Source organism: Parambassis ranga, chromosome 2 (assembly GCF_900634625.1).
Source record: "Parambassis ranga chromosome 2, fParRan2.1, whole genome shotgun sequence".
Lineage (NCBI taxonomy): Eukaryota > Metazoa > Chordata > Actinopteri > Ambassidae > Parambassis > Parambassis ranga.
This window is the reverse complement of record NC_041023.1, coordinates 8,317,119-8,336,249: the sequence shown is the minus strand read 5'-3', so window position 1 is coordinate 8,336,249 and position 19,131 is coordinate 8,317,119. Positions and strand designations below refer to the sequence as shown.

The 19,131-nt window shown below is 41.3% G+C and overlaps 1 protein-coding gene across 1 annotated transcript in view; it reads right to left on the bottom strand.

Moving 5' to 3' along the window:
- LOC114431650 (dolichyl-diphosphooligosaccharide--protein glycosyltransferase subunit STT3B) overlaps window positions 1–10,727 on the bottom strand; it is a 60,390-nt gene extending 49,663 nt beyond the window's left edge. The window contains exon 1 of the mRNA XM_028399224.1: window positions 10,210–10,727. Within this exon, the coding sequence (XP_028255025.1) occupies window positions 10,210–10,469 (260 nt within the window). The 5' untranslated portion in view covers window positions 10,470–10,727. The remainder of the gene's footprint in view (window positions 1–10,209) is intronic.
- Window positions 10,728–19,131: the final 8,404 nt, after the last annotated feature.

The following is a 19,131-nucleotide window of genomic DNA, read 5'->3' as shown; positions in this document are numbered from 1 at the left end:
AGACACACATGCCCAACACTGACCAGTGGACGACCATAGTTATAACATGTTTTTGTCCAAAAAGTGGCAGTTTACGTTTGATTAATCTGTCAAATACAATTAAAGAAAACCACAGATTATTCCATAACCTTTCAATAGATAAAAGGGATTTTAAATCAAAGATGTCTTAAGGCTGAAACAAACTGTTTATTTAACGGCCTGCAAGTGCACAGATGCCTGCTGTGGTTTGCCTGGAGCCACAATGAGTCATGCGATGCTCAAAGCCCTTCTTAGACTTTTTATAGCAGCAGGTTAGCTGCATGCCAGCAATGCCCACAGTTTCCATGAGGGAAACCAGCTCTCAGCAAGCACTCACATTACATTGTGCCTACTGTCACTCTGACTGGCACTGAAATGATGGCGGAAGGCAGGTGCTTGAATAATGACGCTGACCAAAAAGTTTTCAGAAGAAGTCGTGGTATCTGGAGGACTTGTTGAGTCTCTTGTTGTACATAAGCAAATATACTGTTGAACTGACCAAACAATCACTTGACATGTATTAATTTTTTTAAAAAAGAGAAAACTTCTATCTACAATGACAGCCTAAAGAGTCAGCATTTTACTCTCCATGCAAACTGTCTCACGTTAGGTATTCAGTGTCTCTAATGGATTTTTAAGGGCTTTTAACTTTCTTGATTAATTTGTTTCAGGTGGTTAATTTCAATCTTAACTTTCCTCCCTTTTCCTGTTCAGCAGAAATTTTACCTGCCATGCAGAGATCCAGAACAGTCATCAATTTAAAAGTCAGCAGAAGTAACCATGACCTCCATTGGATGTGAATGAGGAGCAGGCACTGTGGCTTTCCTGGAATGCACTGCACTGCCTCTTGCACAGACAATGGAACGCATGACGACCAGACGACCAGTCACCAACTGTTCGATTTGATAACCCAATGATGATATGACAGCTGCCTGACTGGCTCGTTTTCTGTGGCCAGTCACCAATTGACAACCTATTCCAGCTGTCACTCTGCCCTGCTCAACACCCCTTCATTCGTCCACTTGTCATTTCTCATCCTGTGCCCTGAGCACTCCTCCACCCACTCATCTCTTCAACTCCATTCGTCTGTGCCCGACCACACGAGAAAGAAAACGATTGAGTCCTTTCCCTGACTGTCAGCTATTTTTGCAGCCTGAAACAAAGCTGTGGTCTTGGACCGAAATGATCCATAACGTCACACCAGGTGGGCTTGCCCATGGCTAGGTTGTGATAATAAAGACATCTCCTCTTGACGGGCCAATGAGAACACAAACATAGCAGCTGAACAATGGACACATCTGCACCAGAAAATCAGAAGACAGGATGCTGCCCAAATGGAAAGTTGCCCACTGGCAGACATACAATGGGGTGGAGGAAATTTGACTGTGGACTAGTTACCTTCATGACATAAAAAAACACTCAAAAATGGTTTCATTTGATTAAGCTGCCATGCCTGCATTGGACGTGTTGAAGAAGTTGTCCTTGGAAAACAGCTGAAGGTCAGCCACTTTCAAAAAAGGAACCATCTGTCTATCATAAGCTTACTTCAATCAATCTGATTATTTCTTGCTGCTGTCACTATAGACTTGTCACCACACCTAAAACTTGCCTGTTGCCTGAAGTCCAGAAGCCATGGGATTTTTTTAAGTAAAATATGGGCCGTGGCTCAATAAAGGTTGGGAAACACTGCCATAAGGATCCTTTGTTACAGTCACAGCAATCCCTAAAAGTACAAGCCTTAGTTACATGATTCTCATTAGAACATCCTAATTTCTTAAGCACTACAGGAAGCCACTACATGAGCCCTCAGGGATCAACTTAAATTCTAAGGCCAGTGCTGTAGTTAAGGGCAACAGCAGGATTGTTTTTAATTCCACAACCTCCTTGTCAATGAGAAGGAAACCAAAGCACCCGGAACAAACTCCTGTACACCCTAGGGCAACATGCAATGATAAAAACAATTGGACCACCAGAGTAGATTAACATTCAAAACAGAGAGGATGTGGCATCTACAAGACCGCAGTGGAGGAAGAAGAGGCAGGCAGCATGCAACCCATTCTAGGAAATTACCATCATCTGAGATTAGCTTCAGTCAGGGCTTTAGTTTATTTGCATAGTGATAAAAGACAGAAACAGACCGTGCTGAAAACAATTTGAAAAATAAATAACTAATTCATACACATGAGATACAAAAACATGCAAGAGGCTTACAGAAATCAAAACTAAGAAACAAGGAGAAGAAATAAAAGACTTCAATAAAGACAAAACAGATTTAAAATGACACACAACACACGGCTTTTAAAAGGTGCCAAAGTGACAGCAAGCCAATCATCTAACCAGGGATTCAGCCAATGGGCATCACAACACACACAGAATTAAGCAGGGATACCATGCAGCCACCACTAAATATAACAGATAACGCATTGGGTAGAGAACCCAAACATTTTTTACACCAATCACAGCTAAACCTACTTGACATTCACAATAACCTCTATTTTGGGAATTATTTGATTTAGCCAGCTCTTAGCCAACTACCTAGCTTCACTGCTGTGCTAAAGAATTCATTTCTAGGGAGTTTCTGCAAAATGTTGGAGGGATTAAATTGAAAGGAGAAAAATTACTAAAGAATAAGCTGAGTTGAGCTATTTGAACTATTCAGTAATGCTTCAGAGATGCTTTAAGCAGCTGATCTTATTAAATGGGCTCTGCTGTAAGTAGTCTATCAGCTACACAAGACATTCAATTTAACCTGAGGCAGAGGTCGACAAAAAAAAAACATGAATCAGTCCTCCATAAACCATAGATATTACACATGTACATGCACAGAGTGATGAAGCAGTTTTTAGAACAATGAAATCTTTGGCTTCACCACCAATCCTCCCTCAGTTAGAATGCCTGGCAGGCATTAATTTCTTCTCTCCCTCTCCGCCTCCTATCGTCCTACCACTGCTTCTCTCACTCCTCCTTTCTTCTCTTTTCTGTATGCAGGTGCGCTCACCCACAGAGCTGCATGCTGACTCCTGTCAGTAAGAGGACCGGGTTGTATGATAAGCACAGATCCTTTCTGTTCCCTCCACCCAGCTTCCGCCCTGCACCATTCAGAGGGCATCAAGGATCATTTAAAAGCCAACATGAAGGAGAAAAGGAGAGCCAAAATTCAAGAACTGTTTGACCGAAACTGATCGACAGTTACCACAAAGTCACAACATTGTGATATGAAATATGACTAATTTACAGCTTGTTTTCTCTTGGAAAGAGCTTTTCAGGGTTGGCTTTGCATCACTTATTACAACGACAACAACAAGATGTTAATTAAAGTGAAAACCTCACAATGCCACGTGTTAAGGGGTGTGATTGCAGTAGCACTGTGCTACTATAGCAGAGTGCCAATGTTGACTAAAGCAGCTCATCAGCCCCATGAACACCAAAGCAGTCATGATCTAAGGTGGGATTGTGCCACCTTTGTTTGTAACATGGGTGGCGTTATACTGCAACATCTGAACAGGCTTATGGACGGCCATGGGGTGTGTCTCTGGTTCTGCTAAGAAAATTTTCAGGTCCTGAAACTGATGTGGATCTTAGTTTGACTCTTTCAACCTAGGCATACCTTTTGTCCTCACATTGTTTTGTCTTTCACAGGTTATTTTGCAAAGTTTGACTTGCCAACAGAAAGTATGAAATTGACACCATGTACAGTTGCTTGTCCAACACGTCTCAGTTCACTGAGATGGAGTGAAGGGATGTCTCAGTGGTGCAGAGGAATTTCAAAGCATGACGGCTTGCTGCTGACCAGCTATACACTTCCACTACTAATGTTTAGAATGATCACTTACATGGAAAGACGAACTAGAGCACGCTCGCACACACATTCAAAAGTAGTCCCGTCAATTACATCCTTGCATTTGTCATGCGGACATGTCGCTCCTTCTGTTTTTCCCTAGGCGGATGGGTTCTGCAGGCTGGGTGGTCACGGAACAACAATCACATCAAAGCGCCCATGACAACACAGACCGAACAGCTTGACAAAAGCTGCATCAACCACGCACTTCCACTCTGCATGACAAACCCCAATGTGAAGTGTTTCCTGTAGCATTTTTCTCTAGATGAGAACACAGGGGATGAATTTGGTTCTGCTGTCTAGGTTTGTTTCTGGGCTCTCTCCAAGATTTGTTCCAGTGACGAATGCAGTATTAGACACGATGCTGTTTGGACATTTATATCACAACATATCAGGTCTGAACGAAGAGAAGCAACACAGTCTGTGATGATAACTTGCTGGAGCATACTTTGAAAGTCATCTTTATGACAAAGATATCAATAAAAATTTAGGAGAGAAAATCCCATTATTAGAAAAACTCTTTCACCTTTCATCAACATCAATGAAACCTTTGAAGTAACAATTCTCAAAGAAAGCCACTCACTGCAGGTGCAGTATCAGCAGCAATGAGGAGAATACACACATTACTAGTAATTAGTGAAACTGTCAGAAGTAAAAAATAAAGAACTTGTAAAAACCTGAAAGAAGCATGCAATTCTGTAGCAAAATGTATCCAGATCTAGGTGTAATATTTTGGCAAGTCCCAGCCCATCTAGCACATCATGACTTACTCACCGACAATCAGCAACACATAAAAAAACAGTTTCTTCTGGCTACAGCTGATTTGCAGAGTAGAGTGAAAACATCTTTGTGAATGGTGTAAACATATGAATTATAACATACAAACACCTGTGCGCACTTGGAAAAATGTTGTACCATTATTTTTAACTTTGCTAACAATCAAAGAAATTACACATTTGTTATTGGTGTTATACTGCACAAAACACATGTTCGAGTTCTGTGTAGTTGTTACTGTGACTGTGTTGTTTCCTTAGGGGAGTAAGACAACAAAAACTAAAACTTAAGGCTCAAAAGGTTATCTACATTATAACAGTGGAGACTAACTACTAGTATAAACACTAGAAACACTGTCATCTACATCTTGAATGTGGAGAGTTGGAGGACTACAAAAATCACTCTTTTCAGGCTTAAATAAAGTGATGAGGTGGAACACAGTGTTAGAACCTTACAGAGGACAATGCTCTTAAAATCTCATTAGCAAAACGGCTGCCAAAATTTGCAAGAGAACAGCAGATCAGAGAGGTGGAGACGAGGACTGCCTCAAGGTAATACGTAATGAATAATAGCCAAGGCTGAATTGTGCCATGGCTCCTGCGAGCTGCACACTATGCTGAAACTTCTCCCACCATCATGTAATTAAATGTAAAGTTAAACAAACACTTAGCTGGCTCCACACATGCTGTGAAGCTTATAATGTGCATGCGAGCACATAGACGCTGCACTGAATTTGTAGATGAGGCAATTTATCACGCTAACTAACTGGGCTACCGCACTGTGCAGTTATCCTTCATCGTGGCATCTGTAACTTGCGTGGCCTCCAGGCTGCTGACAAGCACCTCTTGTTAGGTGGCAATCTTGCAAACGCTTTCAGAACAGCCCCACCAGCTACTTTGGCTGACAAAAAAATCCAGGGCTAAAAACTAGGGCATCAGCCATCTTAGTTCAGCGTGAATTAATGGACCACTGCTTTCCACCTTTACATTGTACACTGCTCTTTGTCACTGCCTTCAACCGCAGCCTAAGGCTAAAACACTGACCAGGAGGATAACCTCCAAACGGGAAAAACATCTAAACTGTTATGTCACTTAAAAATCCTCTTACTGGTGTTTCAATTGTTAGCACTCATTTATTATAAATGACACTGTAAACCTCTAAAAATAAATAAATCACAAAGTAGAATATAATTAAAGCTAAATCTGGGCTGCTTTGTATGCCTTTCATTGCACTAGCCGGTGGCTTCCCCGTGCCTGATACTGCTTCCTGCCAGAGGCAGCTCATCTACACATGCCCCAGGTGCCCTGGAACAGATCTGTCGCTCTTCGTCTCACATGAGCGCACCTCCTATTCACAGACCTTTCTGCTATGCCTGACGATAGTCTGTTGGTAGGCCCTGCCAAGGAAGGAGCACTTAATCATGAGGGGCTTGACATCAACTGTCCTGACTAAGGAGAAAGCAGCTGATGACTGAAGTTTTGTGAGGGGACATGTTAGTTTTTTCTGGTGTCCTAAGTGCTTGAGGGCAAGGAGGTCTAGCCGGCAGGGCTGGAACAAAAACAAAAGAGCTGGAGCCAAAACTGTCATTATCTTTGGCACTGTGAAATGACTAGTGAGTTGCTGTGTTAACTCCGATCTATTAATCAAGAACTAATGTAAGTCTAATTAAGTGACCTATAATGACTAAGGATGGGCACTTTTTTCTACTGCAGGTAACTGGACACCATATCCATGGTGAATATTTCATAAGATGTTAGACACTCAGTCAGGGGTTTAAGCAACTCCAGCCAAGTGTCTGCTAGGAAGATCAATCACGAGTTATTCTCCATTTTCCCACACTACAGCACTAGCTCCCATGTTGCTGTGCCAGCAGCCAATGGCCTAATCTACTTTGAGATAGAAGTCATGTTTTTTTTGAGAGTGAAAAGGATGTAAGAGAGAGAACACACACAAAAAGCTGCTTCCCCCAACTAATTTTGCTGCCTTTTGAGAGAAAGCTGAGGTGGCAACAACACTTGTGCGGAGATTTCATTTTCACAGCACTTACCTTTCAGCAGCAAAGGCTGCATTGTTAAAGCAGTCAGAAACACTAAAACATCCTTGCTGAGGTGTTAACTGATATCAAAGTGCTGTTTAAGACAGTGGAAGATGGTGATAAACCACACTTCCCAGGTTTTTGGAAATTAACATTCAAAAACAGGTGAATAATTAGATGTTTTATGTCACTAAATTCACAAAGGTTTTCAACTTGTCAGCTTTATGGTTGCCAGGTTTACAGGTTTTCAACCCAGGTATTAGCGAAAGTAGTTGTTACAACAAAAAAAAAATCAGTGCGATTGCACCTGAATTTTATGCGAGAGGCAGGTGAAAGGGAGCATGCAGACAAACAGGATAAGCTGCGAGAAGAAGCAGAAAGACGATGCGCTTTGATAGCTTTAGAGCATCTTAGGCAGTTTTCCAATGGCTCAGCTTAAAATCTTCTCTTAACCTGGTAACACTGCTGATGTGCGTGTGTGCAGATGGCACACAAACACCGCAGCAGCAGATGGCACAAATACTACAATCCCAATTGTCTGTTAACCTGAACATAACCTTTTCAACTTGACTAAACAATTTCAAGACTTAGACTAATACAACTAAACATTTCTTTTTGTTAGGCCAACTACACACAACACTCAACTTTGCCTGCAGCTATTTTAGTCATTTGCATCAATGACTTCCTAGTTGTGATATAAGTTACTAAATCTACACCTTATGGCTCAAATTAGAGCTACAGCTTTAATCCACTTTCTGTAACATCAAAAAAGAAAGCATGGCATTTAATCTGCTTGGAGTGAGGGGGTGCTCAAGTTGAGATGGTTTACACCATTTCATTTTTTTAGTGTCATTGAATCATTTTAGTGGAATAAACTAAAAAAAGTTCCCATCCTGTATTTACACTTGGTCAGCATCCATTTGGCCCGAACCAAAGCTTCAGCCATGTGAAGCAGCAGCACTTCCAGTGCCAACCGGTCAGAGAGTGAGCACATGTGTGTGTCCGTGCTGCTGTACTCGAGTATCGACCTCATTATTTGCCTGACAGAGATGCTTCTTTTTGCCTCACTCTCGGTTCCACAGAAAACTCACCACTTCCACACATGTACATGTCTCACTACACAGCTCCCAGACTGGTTTCCTTTCACCAACTCAGGCTGAACAGACATCCATGTAAAAAGTCAACTAATGGTCAAGTGAGAAAAGGGAACGGTACATTGGCAAACATTGTACCAGCAGGGTCAACGAGTTTTACCCAAACCATGTCCTAATCCCTCTGGTTGATAAGATAACTAACATTTAAAAAATAAAAGGAAAACAAGGGACCCAGCATAGGTGGAGTTGTTTGCATATTGCAAAAAAAGCTTGACATTTCTGTTTGTAAATTCCATCTCAATTCTTTAAATTGTCATTTTGTTCAATGTAACGGTTAGCTACAAATAATTTGATGCTATGCACAGAGAAAAAAAATAATAACAGGAAGAAGACAACAGTCTTTGAGTGACAGCAAATTCCAATCAGCATCCAACGCACATGCAGTAGTAAAATACAAATCTTCTTTCTTCACTGTCAAACAGGTTAGGAGGTAATGATAGATGGTGGAACATCATATTGAAAAGCTCTTTTTGAAAGGGAAATCAAATTTCAGAGTCAACAAAAACACATACTTGAATATTTCTCTTTTCAAAATTCTTGGCACAAAACAGAGCTCAGTGAGGTCAGGTCTCTTCTTAATCTATACAAAAAACTACGCACTACGCCTGATATATACACCAGAGAACTATTCAGAGTGCTAACTGTTCTCTAGATGTAGGGCAGTGCTTCTCAGCAAGCGGATCATTACACGAGGTCAAGAGTCAACTCAAAAGGAGGTAGATTTATGAATAGTCAAAACATTTTGACTGTAAATTAATGTGTATTAATGAATCTATTTAGACATGTAATGAGGATATGCTCACAAAGCTCTATACGAACATACTGCCTGCATAATTATGCAGTTGTCTCACTTTATGGTCTATGGAACAGTACTGATCAAAAATCGGCACTTCATTTGAGTTAATTTCATCAACATCCCTGCAGTGAAGCAGCAGGAGTTAAGTGACAACATGCACATATATGGCACTGCTTCCATGGGGTGTTTATTCATGCCTGAATGTGCCACTTAAAAAATAGGAACATAAATTAACAGTAAACCCACTTCTTCAGGCACCACTTCAAAACAAACACACATTACATTGTTGTGAAGTTACCATTTTTCACATTTAAGCCTGAAACAGAAGGTTCCATTGAAGCCTGCTTTGTTTTTGGGGTCCAAGAGAAAAAAAAATTGACAACAACAGATGCAGACTACTCGTCGCTGCAAGGGGTTTTAAACTTTTGAATATCAAAGAATGCCTTTGTTTTCTTTTCTGTGACATGTTGCCAAAGAGCTGCACAGTTCTCACTTTTCTACTGTAGAAACTGCTGCCACTTTATAGCCTTAACAATGAGGCGAAGGAGCTCCCACTGCTACTGTGAAGTGGAGCAAAATACCACAGGTGATCTATGCACCAACTCTTTGAGGGCTGCAAAAGAAGGATTGCATATTCTAATGGGTGTGTGAAATATGGGAGCACTCATTACAGCATTGAGGTCACTGCAAATTCCAGTCTCAAAGCAGGATCATCCGAACCATGTGGAAGCCCCTAAGCTCGGGCCCTTGACTAAAAAATGCAATAAAGTTATCAACATAATTGAAAAGACAAGTGTCACCCTGAGCAAAATGGAGCACCTTTCCTTCAAAATTAATACATGAATGCATCAGTCGTACTGCCACAGTGTGTATGAGGTAATGACCGTGCTACCAAGCGGCCACTTGTGAGTCCATGTGACATCGTTACAAAGCGGAATAATCCTGCATTGTGATGACAGACACACCAGACCGGATCAGCTGGCTTCCGGGGCATAAACAGTCGTGATGAAAGCCTGATAAGGTAATCATGCATTTTTTTATATACATTTAAACTGCAAGTTTGTGTTCAACTCAAAGACAAGGGTCTATTCCTGCAGCAAAACTGAATCAATCATATCGACCGCACACATAAGGATCCAAATATGAAGCAGTTCAACACTCACTGTCTTTTCAATGAATTGAAATCCGCAACAGTTTTTTTCTTCGATGTAAAGAAAGTTGTCACTGCAGCTGAAGGCTCCTCGCTGCACCCATTATCTGCTAAATCACCATTAAACGAGTAGCCAGACGTGTCACATTTAAATGTCAAGGACAGACTGCACATCAGGCCACTGACCCCCCAATACTTCAAGTGTTAGACCCAAGGACATCAGAGGAAAACAACTGTTTACTGTGAGGAAGAGATGCTAATATTTATCATCTAAGGAAAGTTAAAGCTGCGTTCAAAACTTAACATGGCTGCTACTGACTTCTAAACACTCAAATAATACAAATAAACCCATGTACGTCATTTTTTAAAATCAATAAACAAAGCCATAGTGTTTGTCCAGTTACAAATACATAATGAACCTGACCTGACAGTCAGCTAGCTTACCATGGATCAAACTCGTGGATGATGCTCTCGAACCGGATCACCGCGAAAAGTCTGGAGCTGAATCCTGCCAGGCAGGCCAGGAAAAGAATGCTAAACGAGAGTAAAGACTGCCACCCAGCTGGCTGTGTCAGTCCGCCAGACAGGCCTCCTTTGCCCCCTCCTCCACCCGAGGCGCCGGGTCGGCTGTTCCCGTGCACCGAGCCGCCGGCATTGGTGGACGCTTTGTGCTTGCCGTCGCTGGCTGCGTGGTGCTCCGCCATTTCTGCGTGCGTTGTCGGTAAGATTTTCTAGAGCGTCCCTCCTGCCACGCTCCCGTGTTTCCCTCCGCTCCGTGCTGCCGTAAAGTCCCCCGGATAGTGTCCGTGCTGCCTGGCTATCCTGTCTTCTGACTCCTCCTGGCGTGTGTATAAATATATTGTTTTAATTCAGTATCACTTCTCCGGGAGACGGACGTTACACCGCACACTCATGCGCCACATACCGAGGCTGCAACAGTCAATCCGCTTCACGATTGAACGCCGGTGGAAAGGGGCGGGAGGGATGCGGGGGGGCGGGGCGACTGAAAGCTCTGGTGGCCTCTCACATGCCGACAGGTACGAGTGGGCGGAGTCGGATTTATTTTACCCAATCAGAGCGTACCTTGGACAAGATTGACACAAAACTCCACAAATCAAAATACTTATAGCAGCGACTTACTGAAATAAGGATAAGCCCTTGTTATACATAAAATTGAGCCATTCTGTTTTCAGCTATAACTAAAATCCTTATCACCCAATTAAAGTTGGATCTGAACGGTTAAATCCGACATTTTTACAGAAAGAAAGTTATTTAAAGAGAGTAAGATGTGTCTGAAGAAACACATTTTCCTGTAGCTGGAAGCTGTAGGCAGGTGTGTGGAGACAAATGTTCTTTGTGAGTGCAATATTTCTTTTGCCCTTGGATGTTCTAGACCGAGTGGTAATAAAGATTGATGTGCTTCATCATTACCATGTCCCCCAGCAAAGACAAGAACACAGCATTCATCATTCTCTTAATATCATGTACTTTCACCTCAACTGGCCCCAAAGCTTTCAAACTCTACATTGAAAAAAAAACACCTTTTAAAAAAACTTTTCAAGTTTTTTGATTGATTGTGGACATTTATTTTGTACTTGTACTGGTTCATATAACCAAGAGACAGAGGGAGAAAGCATTATCGATTTATCTGAGGTGTGATCCAGTCTCAAAGGAAAATGAACAATAGTCCAACAGTCCTGTTCAGTGAGATAGAGAGAAATAACTTTGTTCTAAAGTCAATGTGGACAATATATTTAAAGCCATCTTTTGTAACATTTGTTGCATCTAATGTAGCTTTATGTAAATATAACTGCTGCACAGTGCTTCATCTTGCTCTGAGGTTAAATATGAAACATTGTGCAATCAAAAGAGGCTATTTCTTAAGAAGAGGAAATGTAATTTAATCACTAACCTCCAAAACATGAAAAAAAATTTAAAATAACAATTTTGTTGTGTTTATGCAGTTCAGTTGATTTTCAAAACCCACTGCTGTGGGGACTTTTTGAACAAATACTGCATATTTCAACAGCAGTCAACATTTGTATATTAGATCTTCAGAAGGTGGTTCACATAGAAACCATGGTAAACATGACAACCACTGAGTTTCCTCTTTGCTTTCTTGCCAGTTAATCAGAAGTGGTGTTCCTAAGTCACATCTATGTTTATAAACACTCGTCTTCTGATACCAATACGTCAATGTGCTTTTTATCATGGCCAGGAAAGTCAGCTCAGTCATTTGGAGTTTGTTGTGGATAACATACCTAGCTCTATAGCAGGGTGCTGTTGGGTAGTTGTCAGCTTGTCTTTATCATGTCATGGATCTTTCCACTAAGGTCTCCTGTAAAGTGAAGGTGCCGTTCCTGACAAGGACCATTTTCACGGCTCTATCTTCCATGTTACAATTTAGCAGCCTCATTCTTCTTGTGTCATAAGAAGTAGCACCCTTCTTATGACACAAGATGAGACTGCTAAGCCCTTAAGATAGCAGATGACTGCAGGATGGCTGATGTTGCCCATTTTTCACACAGTGCTAACTTATAATCTTCAATTATTGACACTGGTCCAGTTGAACCCAGTTGAACATCCTGAACTTTACTTTTACCCATCCTTACTTTTCACCAACACAATCTACCCTGTCACACATTAGTTCACATTTAAAAAAAAAGCAAACAAAATATTTATGTAAAACAATTGGACAGAGGTTTAGCCAGATTAACATGGCCATGGATTGAGGCTGTCTTCTGGAGAGACAAGGAGGAGATAAGCAGGAGATGAAAACACAGCTCTGGCAAGACAGGGAGATGGAAAAGCTGATAATAAAGGAGAGTAGAATGATGATTATGAAAATTGAGGGGGGTCATCATAGAGGGTAGATAGTAAAGCCAGGCAGTGTTACAGGCATGTGCTTCAGATGGAAAGAATAGGTGGCAGAATGTGACACATGCATGTACATACACACAATCCCACACATATATAAGCACATCCACACTGATAAACCTGTATCTGCTTTCTCAATCAGTCATCAAGGCCTAATGCCAGGACAGACCCCTTCACCATTTTCATTCTACCTCCAGATTCTGTACAGATGACCTTTGAAGCAAATAGAAATGCAGGCTATGAAGATTGCTTCAATCGCATCTATTGTCAAAAGGCCAAGTCCAGATGAAAGCCAACCAAAATGAGGGCTGTTGCCAGGCAGGGCAGCTTTGCTTTCCTCCATCTTTAGAGGCAGTCCTGAATGTTTGTGTTTTCTTTGTCTTTTCTCCCAAGAACATTACAGCTTACAGAGTTTGTGCTTGGCATTCATAGGTGTCTGCACTTTTTATTTTGCCAAAGGCCAACTTTGCAAAAAAAAAGCTTAAGATGCCTGGCATGAAGCACTTTTCTCTCTGTCATTCTCTGTGCTTTGAGTTACAAAGCAAGTGAGAGACAGTGGTGTCATAACTGATCAACGGATGCGATTTAAAACAGAAAATCCTGGTAATATCTACAGTATCATGTAGGTGCAATATTGACTACCTTCAGCAATTTGTCTAAAAATGCATAATAATCTCCAAATCTCTCAGTGGTATTATGTAACCATTTGGGGCAAAGTGAAGAATCCTCCTTGTATCAGGCTGATCTAATGAGAGCTAACTTGCTGCACACTTTTAAAGACAGCCTTGCTTTAATGCATGCATGAATTACACTCACAGACAGACCTGGTTTGTTTTTTATCCACAGACTGCTGGGTGAAAGATGCCTGAAAAATAGGAACACCCTGTTCCATTATTCTTGACATCCTTGCAACATGCATCCACTCTGCAACAGAAGCTGGAAAAATTCACAAGCTATAGATTGAGGGTCTATCTATAGACACCTTTTTTCTATAGAAGGTCACCACTGGGGGCTGGATCTATTCCCAGCATGCAATAGTTGAAAAGCAAAAAAAAACAACTTCATTGATTACCAATCCATCACGGTGATAACACACAGGTTCAAACACATTCATACACCTATGTGGAGTCCTCAATTCACAAGCTTCCTGGTTACACAGATTGGAAGCAAAAGACTGGGACCATACTGCTGTGTTTGGTTTGTCGTTATCCTCAAATGTATATTCTATCAGAAAACAGGGTTGAACATGCACTGGGACTATAGTAAGCTTCAAAAATTCCAACCAAGCTTTAAAAATTCCATTCATACTGTGGTACTGGATTAACTGGCGTGTGGGGACTCTGCTATCATGACTGCGCCACAATCATTAACAGAAATGAGAGCACTTAAAGAAAACCACTTAGCACCCCAACAAGGTGCAGCATCCAGTTGTTATGAACTATTTATTTACCTGTAACCCACAGTGAGTAAGGCGGTTTGTTTTCTCTAAAAACACCACAATAATTGGGTCCAGGTCAAGTTTTTCTGTGTGGCTGAAATGATGCCTGGTTAATATTTGAAATGTCTGTATACAGGGTTGGAGAGGATTCTATGACAACACAACGTCTTGAGTGCATGTCTCAGTGATGAATAAGGGGATGAAATAATAGCCATGACCCGAGTTAACTTCATCATGATGACGTGGGGTATGTCACTAAGTGCAGAGGGTTACCTGTGTGGCCTCATCAGTGACACATCATTTCACCCGAATCATGCCTCATTTCTCCAACACTCAATGGGGCACAGAGAGGGTAGTTAAAACTACTAGATGTGGACACTCGGTCCTCAGCAATGCATTTAGATGGTACTCCACAACCTCTCAACATCTTAATCTTGACTTTGATGGAAGGTGTGCTGGCACAGGATCAGACACGCGGTTCACCTTGTGTGATAGGACTGTTAATCTTGATCCACTGTGATTATCTATAGCACTGCATTAGCTATGCATGCTGCATGCACAGTCAAGCCTAGACGACTTCTTTAAAGAAAATTGCTTGTTGTGATAAAATATGTAATAGTGTGATAAGCTTCTATATTTCACAACAGAAAATGGTCCGATCTATCATCCCAGAGATCAGAGAGCTTTTGCTCAATTTATAAAGCTGCATCTGCCTCAAGATGCTATTGCATTCATCTGTCATTTTCCCAAGCATATGAAAAGTTATTTCTCCCTAAGAGGCTGTGAGCTGCAGAGACAATGATTGAATTTTTTTTTCTATTTGGTAACAACAACAGCAACACATTCCTCTACCAGCTATCCACAAAGGGAATAAAGCAATCAATGCAATAAACAATACAATAAAAACTTTAGTTTTGACAGTTCATATAGAACATAAATGTCTGTATACATTTTAGGTTATCAAATCATAATTTTAAAATAGGATATAACCAAAGGATCAATTATTGTAATGCACCTCATAGAGAAAACACATGAATTATCCATGTTGGCATGTGATCACAGGTGGAAATCCACCAATACAGGAAACATGAGCAATTCATGTGATTTTACAGTCATAATTTTAAACAGTTTTTTTTTAAATAACACCAATTAACTCCTAAAATTATAAAACAAGCCTTCGATGTAACTTACATACAAATGTGCAAATAAAAGCACAGAAAGTCAATTTTTCTCTGATAAGACATCTTAACAGGAAATTGCATGAAAAAATTCACAGTTCACCACATTCATCAAGATTGATTCTGACCTGTCAACACAGCTGGAAGTGCCTCCGGTGATGCTTCAAAGGTTATTGGCATGCTGCATAAAACTACATGAAAAAGAATGAGAGAGAGAGAGAGACAGATAGGTGGGAAATAATCAGGAGTGAGGTACTAGCCCGAGCTCAAGAGACACATCAACAGCCTGCAGACAGAATGTCAGACTCTGAAGTATTTGGCCTCAGAGTAACAGGCACCTTATCAACATTTCCCTGACTTTGGTACAGTTCAAGCCTCTGTGTGATGTCTTTTGAGGGGACCCGCCATTCAGACACCAGGAAGATAATGCATAGAAAGAAGCTGATTTGACAATATTCCTGCAGGAGAGAGAGAGAGAGAGAGAGAGAGAAAATATATGACTGGTGTTGAAAACTGCCTGCCTCCCACTTCCTCTGCTTGACCCTTCCTTTTTCTTTCCTGGTCAACACGTGCTGTCTCAATTCAGAAGACAACCGATTCATGTGATGTTACTTCAGTGACAGGCCTGAAACCTCATGTGGAAAAATTACAGCAGCAGTGTGAGCCACCTCACTGACATTTTTACACCATGGTCACAAAGCATTAAAGTTCCAACAGCATGCATGTAATGACAGAGGCTGCCTGGCATGTTGAATAATACTGAATAACATGCAAAGTAGAGAATTATCATTGAGGTGTTTTGCTGCAAAGTCCTTTAGTTTAATTTGCACCCATGTTTAGATTAAAGTCATACTCTGGTGTATTGTCTGACCAAAGAGAGTCCTGTAACAGCAGTTCAATATCAAGTGGACCCTTGGTTTAGGAGTAGCCATCTCTGTGCTGAGCCGTGTCCAATCAATTCCCCTCCTGGTTGCCCTCGATCGGTCATCTGACAGAACGCAATTCATGCCTTTCAGATAACGTTAAAACTAGCTGGCCTTTTCAATGAATATGGGAGAGATGGGATAAGGAGAGTAATATGGAGGAAATAGGAGGTGGACAGATAAGAGAGATAGAAATAAGACAGATGGGTTATTAAAGCTCATCTCCATGTAATGACAACGAAGCCAGAAGATGCTTAGGTCAGCATGACGGCAGGATTTTTTTTAATAACTAAGATGTGAAAGATAACTGGAATAAGACAGCCTTGAGAAAACCATGTATAAATATATAAATATATACTGCACACAGATATACTGAACTAAATCACTCCCAAATCATCATCCTATCAATGCGAAGGTGATAAATGACGGAAATTAGATGAACTGGGATTGTCCTTGAAGCCTCATTTTTGATGGGGAAGGACCCACTAGATGAGAGCTGCCAAGCACTGCTATAGTCATATGTAAGCAAACAGCACTCTTAATGCATCCTCCCGAGAGCAACACCTCCATATCAAACATACTGCCATTTGTGACACAGCTGTGTTTGTCCTTGATATGCTGCAGCACTCTGATAGGGGGTTGTAGCTGAGTATATAATGACACAATAGTTCATTCAGGCATAAGGAAATTAAAGTAATATCAGAAGTCCGCTGCCATGAGACAGAAATATCCAAGAGGACAGCAGGGGTAATGGCTCCTAATACACCAGCAGTCTCATCTCCTCATCTCTGTGCCTGGGCTGCCTGCTGCTCTTATCTTAGTGGGCACATCATCCCCCTGGACAATTGCTGCATACAATTGTAGCTCAGGGCCTGAAAAGTTTTTTCAAGAATGTGACTCCCGCTGCCGCCACGATTGCTGCCAATTCTAAAGCCGCACGCCCCCAGAACTGCTTTGTAATATGTCAAGTGAGCATCTAAATCATATGGGTAACAAAAAACAGAAGGGATCAGTAAACGACTGGGCTGGTATGGAAAATGGCCCCTGATACTGGACCCTCAGAGATGTAAGAGGAGGTGACATGGGAGTATGGGGTAATTTGTCTTCCTTGTCATCTCTTTACTGGAGCTTAAAATATTGTTTATAGCTCTCACCAACCAACGCACTCCCCAGCAGCTTTGATTGATGTATGAGGTGTCACCATGGCAACCAGCATGTGGGAATGATAAGTGACTTTGGCAGGAGAATATCTCCTTCTGGATTATTAGGATCACCTAAGGGTTGTGTGAGCAGTTGCCTCTTTGTGTACATACACGTGACACTTAATGTGTGAGCAGGGATGAACTGTTCTTGGCCAACCACTCCGCCGCCCACTTGAAGGGTTAATCAGGTTATCATGATAGAGCAACTGACAAGGCTCCGTTCAGTGCAGCAGGTATGAAGGGGTGTAAACTGTAGCCAGTAGTTGATACTTTCTGAGGCATTTGGATGGGCGACAGGGAAAATGCTGTGGAGAGAGTGAATCAGACAGAGAAAAATTTGTTAAGCAGTGTTTTCCAACAGCAACAGTTCAAACTCTGTTTGGATACAAAATGACTCCAGTGTCTGGTGACTGCTAAGTTCCACTGGTAATGGAAAGACCTGTTACATCTTGAATTGCGGGGCTTCCATTTTTTAACCCTCAAAGCACAAATGTTGCCTCACTCCAGCAGTCTGCTGCAGAAAGCACAAATGCTGTCTTTGTGTGCAGTTTCCTGTAGAGCTACCACTCCCTCTACTGGTGAAAAGGAGAAATGCACGTGTTTGGCACACATTAATCTGTTATGTGGCTGGCATTGAAGTAAATAAGTGTACACAAGCTCCCATGTTGCCATAATTAAAACAAACACTGGGAGGATATCACAGACTAGAGGATGTGTACTAATTGAAGTTATATTTGCTATTAATGCTAAACAGCCAGAGAAAACTGCATAAAAAAAGAAAAACAAATATTATACTGCTGCTAAGGCCAAAATTGTTACATAATTTGTAATGTACAGTAATATAGACTGTGACAGGACTACATTTGTTGGTTTCTTAAGTTTTCCCTCAAAAAAGATTTCAGCGTTTTGAGTAAAAGCTCATTTAAATTTGCTCCTCAAATGAAGACATTAATCTTTTACTGATGCTAACAAATGTTGTGCCAGTAAAATAACAATAAAACAGTAATTGTTGTTAATACCTGTGTGGTAATCTATTTGTGATGAAAATTATAAATAATTTATCATCACCATATATATAATATCGTCCCCCATCAGCAGTGTCCAATAAAGCTGTGCAGTGCAAACCACACCAAGAGTGCCTGTGGGCATAGTTCGTGTAAATAGAGCATGTAAACTGTAGGAAGGACAACAAAAAACTCTGTGGCTGCACATCTGCAGCCGTGGTTAATGCATTGTGAATGGAACAAAGGCAATTTTGGCATATTAGAATAGCTTTCAATGGTACATACAACAACACATGGCCTGGCTTTGCTGGCACTGTTTGCAGTGATTTACAGTGCTCAGTTTTTGTTACATAGTAGCATAGCAGAATAAATTCAGGGATCCTGTGTATGAATCACAAGCAGCTGCCTGCAGACAGACAGATGGGCAGAAGAAGAAGCACACAGTGGCACAGACAGGGGTAGACACATGTTCCAGTCCGAGTCAGCAATGGGCTCAGGATGAAAGGTCTGTCAAACACCGCTAACACACACTCTGCCAAGCACTGTGTGCACCGGCTGAACCTCTTACCTTCATCTTATCCTGCAAAAAGTCAGACTATTAAGCTGTGAAACAAAGCAAAGATTTGTCATTTTTCAGCGCCGAGTGAGTGCACATGATAGAATAAGCAGGTTTGCATGCCAGAATTATGCATGTGGGTATGCATGCATGGCTAGAACTGACATGATTTAAGTTTGTGTAGCAGC